General features: G+C 38.4%; 1 protein-coding gene across 1 annotated transcript; it reads right to left on the minus strand.

The window, feature by feature from the left end:
* Nucleotides 1-5,496: 5,496 nt before the first annotated feature.
* LOC144630535 (ryncolin-1-like) lies at nt 5,497-7,683 on the minus strand. The gene is made up of 4 exons (XM_078488895.1): nt 7,308-7,683; nt 6,816-7,196; nt 5,816-6,316; nt 5,497-5,776 (listed from the first exon to the last, which is right to left on the minus strand). Exons 1-3 carry the CDS (start codon nt 7,567-7,569, stop codon nt 6,057-6,059), a joined length of 903 nt encoding a protein of 300 aa, XP_078345021.1. The 5' UTR covers nt 7,570-7,683; the 3' UTR covers nt 5,497-5,776; nt 5,816-6,056.
* Between the last annotated feature and the right edge of the window lie 7,574 nt (nt 7,684-15,257).

The following is a 15,257-nucleotide window of genomic DNA, read 5'->3' on the forward strand; positions in this document are numbered from 1 at the left end:
GAAAGCAAACCGAATCAGTAAAAACTGGTACAAGGGCAGACTGTCATGGTTATATCAGTAGAATACTGATAAAGTTGATAGAAAATTGATTTATCAAGCCGGGTTCGTTTTAGGGCTTTCCACAAGTTGCTCGAGATTTCCCGAAAAGTTGCCCGTAATTTCTCAAAAAGTTGCTCAAAAGTTGCTGCAAAAATCCAAAAAGGTTGCTTCTGATAATAAAAGTTGCTCGATAGTTGTTCCAAAAAATCCAAAACGCTGCTTCTAATCAAGAGAATTTCTCTAAATACATGTATACGCTAATTTCCCTTTGAGGGTTAGATTTCTAACCAGTTTTCTGCAATTTTACAGCAAAAAAAGGATCTAAATAACATATCTAAGGGAAAATTTGTTTAATAACAAGGTTTTCTTTAATTGAGAAAAATCGTGAAGATATCGATGACGTCATGTTTCCTGACAAGTTTTGTAATGATTTAATGCAGAATGAGCCGAAAGTTGAAACGTCTTCAGATGTTCCTCGAAAATCTTCGGCAAACTTCGTAAATCTTCGTAAACATTCGTATGGCCTTTGAACAACACTCGGATAATCTTCAGAGATCTTCGGTCTGGAAATTGCTCAAAATGCAACAAGTTGCTCGAGAGGAAAAAAGGTGCTCGAAGGGGAAAACGTTGCTCGAAATATAAAAAGTTGCTAAAAAGTTGCCGAGCAACTTGTGGAAAGCCCTAGTTCGTTTCATATGGAGAAAAATGTTACTCTAGCTTTACCTAACTGGTTTGAACATATGGTTCATCAAGACTATATCCAAAATAAGGTATCTTTGACCACTTTTTTAGTCACCATGGCAACGAAGAATTTTGACGTCACAGTAATTTTTAATTTGTTAAGTTGTAAAGTCTTTACAAAGCTGTATTAAAAGTTTAACCTCAGCATTATTTTTGAGGCTGCAATAGAATGACAAAGACGGAAATATCTAAACCATTTCGAGCCACCTTAACTTTTTTTTAAATCCATTAATTTAGTTAAATACAGAGTTTTGCTTTCTAAAGTCTTAACTACGAAGTGAATATGAATAATAATAATGGATTGATGTGTGGAGAGAAAGAACTCAGAAAAAAATTCTGAGTTCACAGATGGGACTCGAACCCACGACCTTCCGTACACTAGTCGGACGCTCTAACCACTGAGCTACTGAGAACTCTAATGGTGAGCAGTGGTCATTTGTGGGTGACACAACGACTGCATCGCGCAAATCACATTATGTCAATGAACACACACATTTAACTGCATCACGCAGTCACGTAGTACTCAGAGTAAATAAATAATAATAATGGAATGATGTGTGGAGAGAAAGAACTCAGAAAAAATACTCAGCGAGTTAAAATAAAGCTTAAGATGAGTCATTTTTCACTGAAAAACTGTGAGAGTTTTTGCTTAAATACCAAGACATGTAAAACGTCATGTACACATAATTTATGCACACAGGTCCGGTACAACTTCTTATCAACTTTCAACTGGAACTGATAACAAATACAGTTCATAACGTCAACTTTTTCTGGTCTCACAAATAACCATAACAACAATAAAGCGATATAAAACGTTAAATTACATTATAGTTACCTTACGAAGAAAGAAGCCATCCACGTGGAAAACGACGCAAACTGAACTGTTTGCTGAATTCTTGCAGTAGTCCAAAGTATTGACCGCCTCCCATCTTGTCTCCAGTTGAGGGCATTTCTCAGACAAAATGTACGGCATTTCTTTTCCTCCCGTAACTTATAATTCGCTTGAAATTTTCAGTTTTGGATAAACACTTCGAAAAGCTTCCATAACGGCGGCGACTGCAGCGAAACGTGGCTTCACGAAGGCAAAGTTTCACACGTGCAGTAATTTTTGAATAAATTAATTTTGAATTTTTACTCGCATTACGATTGGCCAAATGCAAATTTATCTGCCGCTGAGAACAATTTTGAATTACAAGAAAGTTAAAGGAGAAGTTCACTCCAAAATGGCCATATTTTCTTTACGCAAATGAAAAAGTTAAAAAAGATATCTTATTTACCAAAATTTACAAACCAAAACCACTACAAAGAAACAAGGAGTTTCGAGTATTTAAATTTTTCCGCCAAACTTCAGGCTGAGCTCTTTGACGTCTTGCAAACATTACCAGCTCCAAGATGGTGGCGTTCAGTACTCGAGTTTTGGGTTACTTTAGAAAAGGATTTTGTAGGGTTTTAGCGCTCGTTGGAAGCTGAAACTTTGGCGTAAAGAAAAAATGGCCATTCTGGAGTAAACTTCCTAGCTGTTTGTTTGTTTTTAGAATCTTCCTGTTTGTTTGTTTGTTTGTCGACTGCATGTATTTCATTAATTTTTGAGCCCTCCCACGTGGGGGGGGGGGATACCATGTTCCCTTGCCCCCAACCTGAGTTTCCTTGTGTTCCCTCGTTCCCTAAGAGTATTTTGTCGATTTTTGTGATCGCTGCAGGACCGTAACAAGCAAGAGGCAAGATGAGGTACTTGCCTCGTCTAGATTTTCGCCGAAAATTAAAAAAAAAGGTTTTGTTAGAAAAATAATCTGCAGTATGAAAAATGTCTCTGAAAGAGTTTAAGAGCTTCTAGATGTCAAATTTTAACGGAGGGCAAGCCCCCAGAACACCCTAGCAAGTTCTTGCCTCGTCTATGGCAAAGATCTGGTTACGGCCCTGCGCTGTTCCCTAAAAATCATAAACACAGCTTTTATTCCAGTGTTCCCAGCTTTATTTTCCTTTTGTTCCCTTTTTTCCTTGAAACCCTTGGGAGAGGTCGTTTTTTCTCATCTGTACGTTGGACTATAAAAAGGAAAAAATGTAACAGAAATGAAACAAAATTGCTGCTAATCGATTCCGTTACAGACCAAAATTAATCAAAAAGCTTTAAGCAGCTTATAATCGGGCGGTTAATGTTTAACCATTTATTTCAGTTCTTTGGCTAGAAAGGCACGGCGCCGCACAGTAAAAAATCTTAAGAAAAACAGACAAGAAAAAAACACACAAGACTGATGTTTGCGTGAGTAATGCAATGTATGAGCTGAATTTCTCTCATTACGCCATCTCTTGCTTTAATTTCTGTTTTCTGAGCCCATCCGCCCTATCGTTTTTATACTGAAAAATTCTTATGCGAATATTAGCCGATCTTAAATAGGCGTGGTGTTTTGTTGATATACATGATAAAACTGTGCCTGTGATAGCTGTACATATAATCGGTGCCTTTAACCAGTTTTAATTGGTATTTTCATAGCTGAAGTAGCTTACAATAGAGACAATTGCAGGGGAACATCATGAAACCACTTAGGTCATTTGCAGTTGAAAACATTTCTCGCATTAGTCTCCATTGCATTTTTGGTTCAGTTCCATCGGGTACACGACAATGGCCAGTTCTAATGGTCTTAGAATGGGTGAAGGGAAAGGTAAAGTCTGTGTCCGAGCCAAGTGGCCCATACAGCTGGAGCTTATCTCGGTTTCTGTAGCATTAAGCGACTAGGGGTATTGAAACTCCCCCCGGGATGCGATGCTAATCCATCCATCGCCGGTACCCATTTATACACCTGGGTGGAGAGAAGCACTATGAGAGTGAAGTGTCTTTCCCAAGAACACAACGCAGCGCACCGGCCAGGGCTCGAACCCGGGCCGTTTGACTCGGAGTCAAGCGCTCTAACCATTAGGCCACCACGCCTCCCGAAAAGGAAACCTTTACTAATAAACAGGAACTACCTTATAACATTGAAAAGACTTCTGTTTATTTGCTATACCAACTCTTTTACATCTCTTATAGCCACGTGATACATGGTTAAAACGACTCGACAAGAACACAAAATAATTTAATCTCAATAAATAGTTCTATGCTTTGTAAAAGGGAAAGTTTGTTAAAACCTTTCTAACTAACCTCCATACAGTTCCTATGGCATTCATTGGGAGAATGTTTTTCAGTATCAAGAAATTGTTCTTGGTGATCGGTCTGCTATTCTTCTCACTTTCAAAAATTCACACCTGATAAACAAACTTATTAAAAACAAGTAAATATAAAATTACGCTTAACGAAGCTAGCATAACTCGATGGCTGACTATTGGCAGAGATAATCTGATTGGCTACACAGGCAGCTACAGTCAGAGGATAGGGGGTGTCAAGTGTGCGTGGTTATTCCGCCATTAATGTTGAAAGGTTTTCAACAAAAGACCAATAAATAAGTTTTAGGTTATCGATATCTGCGATATTCTATGTTTTATCGATTGGCCACTGGGTTATGCTAAAAAAGTTTGACTGCTTGCTCTCAGTTCCTATTATATTGCCTTTGATAGTTACTTGGGGCTTTGTTTTAAAATTAGTGAACAATGGCTTTGAACGGCTTTCATTTGAATGATCACACCCTAGGGTTTCATCCACAGACTTAAAAGTTACAATCACTTTGTACAGCATAATAAACAGTACACAAGTACTGCTCATTGTGCTAACCACTAGACCAACTGTAGTGAGTGACTGGAATGCTGAGCTTTGTAAGTTGGTTTGTCTTAGTGACTGAGAAATGTCGTTCTCTATCTACAATTACAGTACTAGCTTTTTTCTTGATCCTGATGCAATACAGTTTACATACACCTCTGCCCGACTGGACATCACGCAATGTATGTCACGCAATACATGTCACACAATGCCTGTTACGTTACGAACATCACACAAATGCTTTTTATTTTATTCTTATGAGGATCATGAAATAATATATTTAGGATGCTACAACACTGTTTTAATACGGTTTGTAACGCCTTTGATGCAATCTTATAATCACGGTTTAATGGCGTTAGTGGGCGCCAATTTTTAATCAAGTTGGGATCCGCATCTTTCTTTGGTAAATTGGGGAATTATGGTCGTTTTTTCACAGCTCAACACGGGTTTAACAGCAATATCTCGTTCGCATTTCAAGGAATCCAGAAACGCTCTCATTATCCCATATATCTATGTTTAACGGTGTTTTGTAAATTTGTGGGTGATTTTGGGGGATATTGGGAGAAGGTGGTCTTTTCGCAAAGGATTAGTAAACTTTAGAGAAATAAGAAATATTGGAGATTTATTGTGTTTTTAAAATTAGAATTTTTTGGTTAAAAATTGGTAGACGGAAACCAGCCAGTCCCCTGACAACCTGGAGTGCTCTTGCGTGGGGGTCAACTGTCTGGTGGTGTTTCAAAATTTCTTTTCTTTCTTCAATCCCTTCTTTAAACCTCTTAAACTTTCATTCAAATCCAAGCCTTTGTGAAAAAGTTAGTTTTCCTGTTTCATAGGAGAAGTTTAAAGCATTTATAAGACTTTCTCCTATGTCTTTCCAGAAGAATTTGAAAAATTCACTTGAAGAGAGAGAGAGAGTATCTCGTGATATACGATTTTTTTAACTCTCGCCACTGGTCCCCTCGACAATGAATTGAGGTCAAAATCGCTAAAAATCGCACACAAAGAAGAAAGACTGAGACAATATTTTCCTCAGTTATTTATTTTTATTTCGTACCCCATGTTTATTCTACACATATTGCCTTGGAACAGCATTTTTATCGATTAGTTTTTACAACAGAGGCTGAGTGATCTTTGAGTTCTTAAGAGCAAAGAAAAATTGATCACAAGACCATTATAACTTTTAATCCGGCAATGTCAAAGCGAAAAAATAAATCAAGTGATCTAAGAACGCTTTTTCCTTCCTGTAGCTTGCACTAATAGGTTGCAGAAAACAAAGCAATGAACTATAAGTTATATGTTATTATATGGCTGCTCAATTAAACCACTTTTTATACCTTTTTTGTAAACTCAACAATCTTCTACTGAGAGACCTGCAGTGGTAGCTAATGGAAAAGAAACGTTTTCAGTCTAAAATATTCAACATACATTAATACTACCTTTATAAACGAATATTTTATTGTTGTTTTAAAACAACAGTGCCAAGGAAAGTACGGCAGAAGCACCCTTACATATATTTTTATGTTTTTTTGGGGGGGGGGGGTAAATATGTTACTCAATCGCATCATGGGGTACGCGGCAGGCGGGAATCTTAGAAGTCCTTTGGACGAATCTTCATCTCAGACCTCTTGACAGACTCACTGTTATTCTTCCAGTGGTACCACACCATTCCTTTACCATCCTTCTTCCCATTGAGGTACAAACCATTGAGGTTTGAGTGATGGCAATCCTTGTACCACCAGGCGCCTTTATAAACCGAGGCACAGTTGACTGAGTTATGCCCATCATTATCGCGATCCTTGGTTGTAAATGCTGAGCCACGATGATTGGTGAGGGAATCGCCGGCAGTACCTGGGTAAGAAAAACAATTAAAAATAAAGATATGAATAAGATAATCTTTGTTTACCTGTATGTGTGACGATAGGTTTTTTCACTGACGGGACGGGAAATACTGGTTGTCAGTAGTTTTACTAAAGATCATGCGACTACGGCTAGTACTTTTACTGGACGATTGCATCATAATAAAATCACGAGTTACAGTAGTTTTACTGGCTTGACAATTCAAAACAAGGTACTGTCCCTAACATTATATGGTTAAACAATGGAATAACTGAAAATGGTAAATCCTCTCCTGACATATGTACAGACCAATTAACAATTTTTTCCGAAACAAACATGGATAGCTCTTCTCAGTCCCTGGAAAGGTAATTGGTAATTGCTGAAAAAACGAAGCAAATGTAACCTTCAGTTATCGCAATAACGGGAAATGTAGTATATTCCGCAGCTGCAAATTTCATTCACAGAATTTAATAACCTCTCAAACGTAAACTTAACAAAGGTACTGGCTCACCTGAATAACTTCCCAAACTCAACTGATATTTCGCCCTCTCGCTTGTCACGGAAAATGAGCTGTACTCTGCAAATGCTGTTTTACCATGGATGTCTTCCAAGTCAACGCGAAGCTTGTTACTGCTGCTTACAGTCAGGCGGTGAATTTTGTCGAGTCCGAGCCAAAACTCGCTGTTCAGATTGCCGAAGCCTCGTTTGTAGTCATCCCAAGCTCGGAAGAAATCTACAGAGCCATCCCGCCTCTTCTGAAACACCGTCCAACCTCCACCGGCTGTTTTCTGATCACAGAAGACTTCAAATTCTCCCAAACCATCAGGATCGATTTTGTACACCCCACTGATCTTTTCACCGGACTGGTAAACGTCGGCACAGTTCTTGAAAACTACAAAATATACACAGTTTTACCATTTTAGAACCTGCGTTAGAACAGTTGAAACAACAGTATCTCAAACGACAAGAAATCACTGAATTTTCAAAAAGTTTTGTTACAAACCTTTTCCACCCGGGCCGCCAGTTTCATTCGTTTTCATTTCTCTGATTTCTTGTGTTAATTCGGCCAGCTGTTGCTTCACTTCAGAAAACATGTTTTCTATTTTCTTGCAGTTTGGACCGGCGAAGAAGCTGTTGTAATTGTTGTTATTGACATTACACTGCGGGGCTTTCGTTGTCACCGGCTTCTTCGTCGTCGACAGCAGCAAGTTTGCGTGGGTCGCTACAAAATAACTCAGCAAGAGAGCTTGAAAAAAATATTTCATGGCGGATGGATGTTTGTGAATATTCGTTTGTACAGAGCACCAATACCCTGCAAACTGCAAATGACTCCACAAGTCTCCGAAAGCAGTTTATGATATGTTGTTGAGCTAGCGCTTTCAAAATTCCATTTTAGGAGCACATTATCACCAATCAAACATCTCCACATTTCCAAGTAGTCGAACGTCACTAACAGCTGGTGACTTCTCAAAATAAGAATTAGTATATGTCACCAGCTTGAGCAACCCTTTTAAGATAACCAATCCCTTTTGATTATCGCATTACAGAATTAAGAAAATGATCTGATGATTACTCAAAAATACCCAGTAATGCAGTCGAGATTCATTTTAAATTTATTTTTGAATTAAATCCCATAGTTGTCTGTAGAACAGACACCTTTCGTCTTTAACAGCTGATGAATTTGTCGTGCTCAGAGTTCTTTTATTTTGTCAGCTTTGTAAACGCTTTTAAGATAAGCAAGCCTTTCTTCTAATTGTCAACGGAATTGAAAAAGAGGTGTTAGGTGACGTTTTAAAAACGACGAGCATGATGAGTAATGCAGTCGGCGAAATGCAAGACAAAACCAAATATTTTGAAAATTCTTGCACCTAGTTATTTTACACAAGTTTTTGTTCACAGCATACTAAAACGTCATGCACTTCTCTTAATTTAGTTTTCTTTTAATTAATTTTTATTTAATTAAGATTGTACTAAAAAAATGTGCTTTGACGCTTCGATAGAAGATGCCAGATTTCACTAATAAGTTAACTAACGCAGCTGATTTATTAAGCATGATCGATATCGACAACAACTTATCTCCGTGATAACAAAGACTGAAAACAACTTTCTTTATATCCGATATTTTCAAGGTACCATCGTTGCAAAGACAGTTTAAATTACTAATAGATGACGACCTATGTCTACCTCGTGATATTCAGAATTGGTATATTTAAACAGCTTTATAAATGCTTTTAAGATGTTCAAACCCTTTAAGTATAGAATAGGAAAAAATAACGTGTTAGTTGTGGAAATGTGCAGCCCAAACGTACAAGGATATTCGCTATGAACAGACCTCTAGTTATTTTGCACAAGCTTTTGTTCCCTGCGAACTAAAAAGTCCGAAGTATTTCTAAAAAAAATTCCGTGATGATTTTCTGCTATTCAAAACTTGTATATATTTTATTAGCTGTAAAAAAGCTTTTAATGTAAAACAACTCATTTCGGAATAGAAAAAGGTGTCAGTTCTGAGTTGATGTCTCAAAAACGCCCAGTAATGCACCGTACGTTAGCCTGTTCCAGGCGTTCGGTTATTTAGGAAGCAGCGCGAAAAACGGCGAGCGAAGAATACCAAAGGTAGTTTTTCTATCGCCCAACGTTCGTTCCGAATTTCGCGCTGTTCTCAAACTTACCGAACGCCTGGCGTGAACAGGTTAATCGTACGTCAGTAACAGCGGATGACTTCGTAATGCTCAAAACTAATATATTTTATCAGGTGTTTAAATGCTTTTAAATTCAACAAAGCCTTTGCCGGACTATATATCTTTTTGCAAAATAGAGGGAAAATGTGTTAATTAATGACTCAAAGACACTTTTTTGCAGTCGACACACGTCGTGGAAAATCACGTTTTTGCAGTGCGTTTTGATGCTAGCTTAATTCGGCATTTGGTAAAACGGTTCCAATAATGTTAAAATTAAGCATGGTCTTCATAGGTGACAAGCCGTTCTCTGGGAGGATGACAACCGATCTCCCAAAAGAGCTAGAAATCAGGCCTAATGAACTGCAAGGCACTTAAAATGATCCCGGCGTAGAGAAACGAAAATTGCACAGTGTTTGCTCATCATTAGATCATGGTTTTAAGTTATTTTTACGTTAGAAAAAATTCTAATACCACTAGCTATTACCATAAGAGCTCGTTGCTATATTAACCTAAACAGAAACAGCCATTATATATGATGACCATCAGTTTGATTTGAATATATCAATTCTATGATAACTAAATTCGCCAGACAAATTCACTGAAAAAGTCGTCACAAGCAATACAATTTTGAAATTTGGCTCAATTAGGGCTTTCCACAAGTTGCTCGGCAACTTTTTGGCAACTTTTCATATTTCGAGCAACTTTTTCCCCTTCGAGCAGCTTTTTTCCTCTCGAGCAACTTGTTGCATTTTGAGCAATTTCCAGACCGAAGATCTCCGAAGATTATCCGAGTGTTGTTCAAAGGCCATACGAACGTTTCCAAAGATTTACGAAGTTTGCCGAAAATTTCGAGGATCTGAAGACCTTTCAACTTTCGGTTCCTTCTGCATTAAAACATTCCAAAACTCGTCCGCAAACATGACGTCATCGATATCTTCGCGATTCTGTTATTTAACCAATTTTCCCCTTAATATGTTATTTAGATACTTCTTATGCTGTAAAATTGCATAAAACTGCTTACAAATCTTACACTCATACGAAAAACTAGTGCATATATTTAGAGGAATTCTCTTGATTAGAAGCAGCGTTTTGGATTTTTTGGAGCAACTTTCGAGCAACTTTTATTATCAGAAGCAACTTTTTTGGAATTTTTGGAGCAACTTTTGAGCAACTTTTTGAGAAATTACGGGCACCTTTTTGGGAAATCTTGAGCAACTTGTGGAAAGCCCTAGGCTCAATCCAAACCATAAGAATGGCCAGTTCCCTCTATGAGACGCAACTACAGGGAATCATGGTAGTTGTATTCAGAAAAACATGCCTAGACTTGGCAACGCTGAATACAAGGAATCGCCTTAACTCGAACTCGAAAGTTCGATTACCGAACAGTCAACAATCGAACAAAATCGAGCGTTCGATTACCGAACTCTTGTTTGTTTAAAGACGGATTCCAAACAAAATCGCAGCGGATTTAGTTCGATTGTGTTCGATTGGTTCGAAAATCGAACTCACAACAAAATAGATGTTCGTTTTTGTTCGATTACCAAACCTAATCGAACGACTGGTGTTCGATTGGGTTCGATTGATTTTTGGTTCGATTTTGTTCGATTGGATACGCCGGGAGGATTTGATGGAAATTAATCAGGGTCGGTCAGGGGTTTTAGGTATACGGTATACAGGGGCATTTTAAACTGGGTATACTGTATTTTTACCTCAAATTGGGCCTTTTGGGGTATAAAGTATACTGTGTTATTCCAAATTTTGGTATTTTGCATGATTTTGAGGGGAAATTTTGGGTATACCGGGTACATGCTTTTCAGGTATACTGGTATACCGCTTACCCCCCTGGCCGACCCTGATTAATGGGAGCTTTCCATTCGACCAAAAATCCCGGTTGGAAATTCCGGGTATTCCGTGTGGCGAATGGAACAGTATTATCCGGTTGCTTGCACCAACAAAGCAAAACAAATGGCGGACTCGTTGCCTCTTTTACTTGCTTTGCAGTTGTTCGACGACTCTGAAGTTAAACGAAAAATATATTAAGGGATGATATCTGATTTTTTTTCAGTGTAGCTAGCTGTTACCTGCGAAGGAATTGAATTAGAATCCGCGACTACTTTGATATATGATACCAGAATATTTTCCTGACGAGTCCAAGAGTCACATTCGAAGGACGACAGAAACATGCGAGCTGTTTACTCGCCAGGCCATGCTCACAGGAAGGATACCGTAACGGATCTGGACGAGCAATCATTCATGCTCGAGTAAGAGCTGTAAAGCTTTCAGTGACAAACAAACTGGCCGAGCACTGTGTTGAGAAGCCATCTTGACTGTGCGGCACGTTTGATTCCGGCTCGGAGAAGCTGGGCCCAAGCAGGAATAGTCGAATGGAACTGTATTTTCCGGAATTTTAGGACGACCTCACGAAGTTGTCCTAAAAAACCGTAATTTTATTCCGGGAAATTTCTGTTCCATTCGCTTCCCAACCCGGAATCCCCGGAATTTTTTGTTGAATGGAAAGCGCGCATACACTTGTTGCTCTAAGAAACAAGCACTAGCTCGGAAAACTCTGGATACTATCTCCCGCGGCAACTTGAAACAAACTTGCACGGTGGTCGGTAACCAAGGAAATATCCTCCGCGACGCTATTTTGGTCACGTGATCCAAGCGTCTACCAAAATGGCGTCGTTTCCCATAAATTATGTAAATAAACTTGGCTGACTTCTCTTGTTGGTCTATTTGTATTGTTCTTTCCATGTTGGGGGCTTGCATAAATTATAATGCATCTTTTTGCTGAAAATCTGCCAGGGAGGTGTGCTAGGGCTGTTGTCGTTCAGAATTTGGCTGTCTTATTGACCCACTAAATACATGCTAGGGGTGGTATTGCAGACCACATATGGACATAATGTTTTGGTCTTTCTAGTTCTGAAGGAGTACAATGATATAAATAAAGATTTGAGCATGGAAAGTGTTGCATGTTTTGACCGTGCTCCGCGTGAGAGCACATTTAAGCCCGTGGAGCCCCTACTTGAAGAGTTTTTTGCTCTTATTGAGAAATAAATCCCAGCAGGCAATGCCAGGCATAGGCATCGCACGTTCAGAACAGAGTTTGAAGTAATGGCTTCCGTCAGCGACGAAGAGAGAGACAAGAAAAGGTATTTACAACGAGTTGAAACTACCGTTTTGAATTCTATTTTAGCCGTCCGCCATCTTGAAATTCTCGTATCGTCATTGCTAAGCAGAAAACGTTTTTGGTTTCTTTCAGCGGCCGAAAACTTTGCTCAAAGAGCAGAAAATGCAGCAAAAATGACCGCCATCATGGAAAGTGCGATTTGAGGAGAAAAGTGAATCCATTTTGGGTTCGATCACCTATTCAAGTCGGAAACTCGATCAAACGGGAGGCACGAAATGTCGCCAGTGAGGTCGAAGCGGAATGCGAGATTAAAAAGGCTCGAATAGATGAAAAGGAAGCCAGAGTTTCTGTTAGGGAATCAGAAGTGATTGAGAAAGAAAGGCAGATACAGGTAGTTGAGGAGAAATATGCAACAGCTAGAGTTGAGACAGGTTTGAGTCAGACATTATTTACGTTAGGCTCTTGTGTTCTAAATTTAGAAGCAAAGATGGTTGACCTTTTAGGATGTCTCTTTATGGCTGCATTTCAGAAATTTTATTTAACAGATTTTTCATTATAAGTAGAAGAAAATAATTGTTTCTTTACTCTGCTTTACTACTCGAGCTAGACCTTGGTGCCTTAATAAAATACACTTAGATGATTTTATTTAGCACAATTTATATTATACATGTTTTTAGAAATTCAAGGGATATTTTCATGAAAATATTTAAAGGTAGATCAGAAACTTTTAGTCTAGTTGTATAATTCAGTGAAGTGTAATTGAAATGGCAATATTTGAATGTGTAACTGTGAGATTGCAGGTGAATAAAGATTGGTTGATTCGACTGACTGATTTCATTTTAATTTATTTAATTTTAGTGAAATTAGAAAGGCAAAAGGAAACTGTTGCAGTAGAGCTTAAGGACAAAGAAAAGCAGTTAGACACCATATCTAAAGAATATGAGAAACTTAAGGTGCTACTGGAACAAAAACAAAATGCCAAAGCACGAAGGATGAATACGGCCACAACCTTTGAAATGGTCAATAATCCACACTCTAGCACAAGATACAGGCGAAGGCAGGAAACCAAAAACATTCTAGAATTTATTCATGGTGTGGAGGAAGGGTCAATCTATGGGGCATGGGACTATTTACAATCAAATGCAACAAAAGATCAAATGGAGAAATTCATTGGTAGTTATAAGAGGGGTCGTTTTCTACAGGGTGTGTTTGGGAGGGCTATGAAAGAATATGGCAACAGTGAGGAGGCATTAAAGCACGCTGTTGCCATGAAATATCAAGCATTTCTGTCCAGAAGAAAATTCCAACTTATTTGTAAAACTCAAAGTTCAGTTTTCAATGCTGAGAAAGATGTCTGGTTACCGAGGAAAAGGAGCTAAAGGCAAGGGGAGCTTCTCTATCTGGGGATAAAGCTCACCTCATCAGGAGACTTGAAGGTATTCTAGCATCAGAAAGTAGCTAGACATTGAAATGACATAAATTGAAATCCCATGAGGGGTACATTATTTCAAAACATTTTAATTACATAGTTAACTCTGTGTCTGAGCCAAGTGGCCCACACAGCCAGAGCTTATCCCCCTTTCCAAAGCATTAGGTGAATACTCCTCCCCTGGATGGGATGCTAGTCCATCACAGGGTTACCCCCCAGCAGTAAATTCACTGGTACCCATTTATACACCTGGATGGAGAGAGGCACTGCGAAAGTAAAGTGTCTTGCCCAACAACACAACACAGCGTCCCTGCCAGGGCCTGAACCCTGGCCGTTCGACTCAGAGTCAAGTGCGCTGACCATTAGGCCACCTAGCCCCCCATTAAAAAAAATACATGAATCTACTGTAAATACACCATGTCTTCCAGGTTCTTAATCTGATGCCCAACCTCTATTCCAAAGTACCTGTGGACTGTCTGAATGAATAAAGTGTAATAGATACTTTTTGAAAACCTTTAAAGATTAAAGCAGCCTGGTTTTGCTCACATGTTTTTTTTCAATGGTAATTTATAACAGAGTTTGATAATTTGACATTACAGCCAAGTGAATTTTCAATGACTTAATATAGTTTGAGTTTTTTTCTCTCTCAAAAAAGAGTAGATAAATTAAGTTCTCTAATTGATGTTGAGATTGGAAAACTGCTTGACAGCAGAGTTTAACCTTTGTGCATGTAGTTGCAATATATGTTAGCATACATGATTCTCCTTACTCATCTCCATTAATTTTGTATCCTAGAAGAAATTTGTTAAATGTGAAAATAATTTTAGCTTGATAATTAAACAATATTTATTTTTTATGAACAAAAAGATGAATTGTACATTGATATTATAATGATAAAATAGATACTGATCACTCTTGCTGCTAAATATATTATTAACTTGGTAAGGCTTTGTAAAATGTATATCATGTTAAACTATATAATACACATATGTTGCTACAAAATGTCTATTTATTGTTCATTATCTTTTGTAGCTGACTGTCAATTGCAAAACCATCTTCGGTGTACCTCTGAATAAATGCTGAGAGTGTAACACGATTTGCTGTCATGTTGTAATCTAGTTTCATAGGTGTGTTTTTTGTAATAACCACGGCAGATCTTCCAGAATAGCGATATTTTCCATCGGACAGCTTCTTAAACTTCCGGTGACCTAAGTAATTTTGGCCGGAAAATCTAGATGGGCAAAACATTTTTCTGGCCGTAGCTTGGTTTTCAATGGTGACTTCAATTCTCTTCCCACGCTTGGAAACATTTACCTCACATTTGTAGCCACGAACCAGTGTCAGCTAGTATGTGTCTAAATATCATCCAAGGGATAAAAAGAACGATAGGGTTAACAAGCCCAGTTGCCTTTGAATGGGTTTGCTTCTTTTTCAAACCCTCTCCTAATTCGCGAAGATAGCAATCGATGAGAGGTCCAGCCATTTCAAGTTTGTTGCCACAAACCTCTTCGTGTAGGGGATCCATTTCGCCCATTCCATAATTGGGCTTATTTTTGGCAACTCTTACAGCCTTGATCCATTTTTTCTCAACTAGGGACTTCATTTCTACCGTGCTTGTGTTCCAAAACTTTTCATTTCGCTCAGAACTACCATGATTAGCCTTTAAATCTAGATTTCCTTGCTCCACTTCGTCCGCCATTTTTGTTTGCTCTTGAG

Source organism: Oculina patagonica, chromosome 11 (genome assembly GCF_052425735.1).
Source record: "Oculina patagonica isolate OP01 chromosome 11, crgOcupat, whole genome shotgun sequence".
Taxonomy (NCBI): Eukaryota; Metazoa; Cnidaria; class Anthozoa; order Scleractinia; family Oculinidae; genus Oculina; species Oculina patagonica.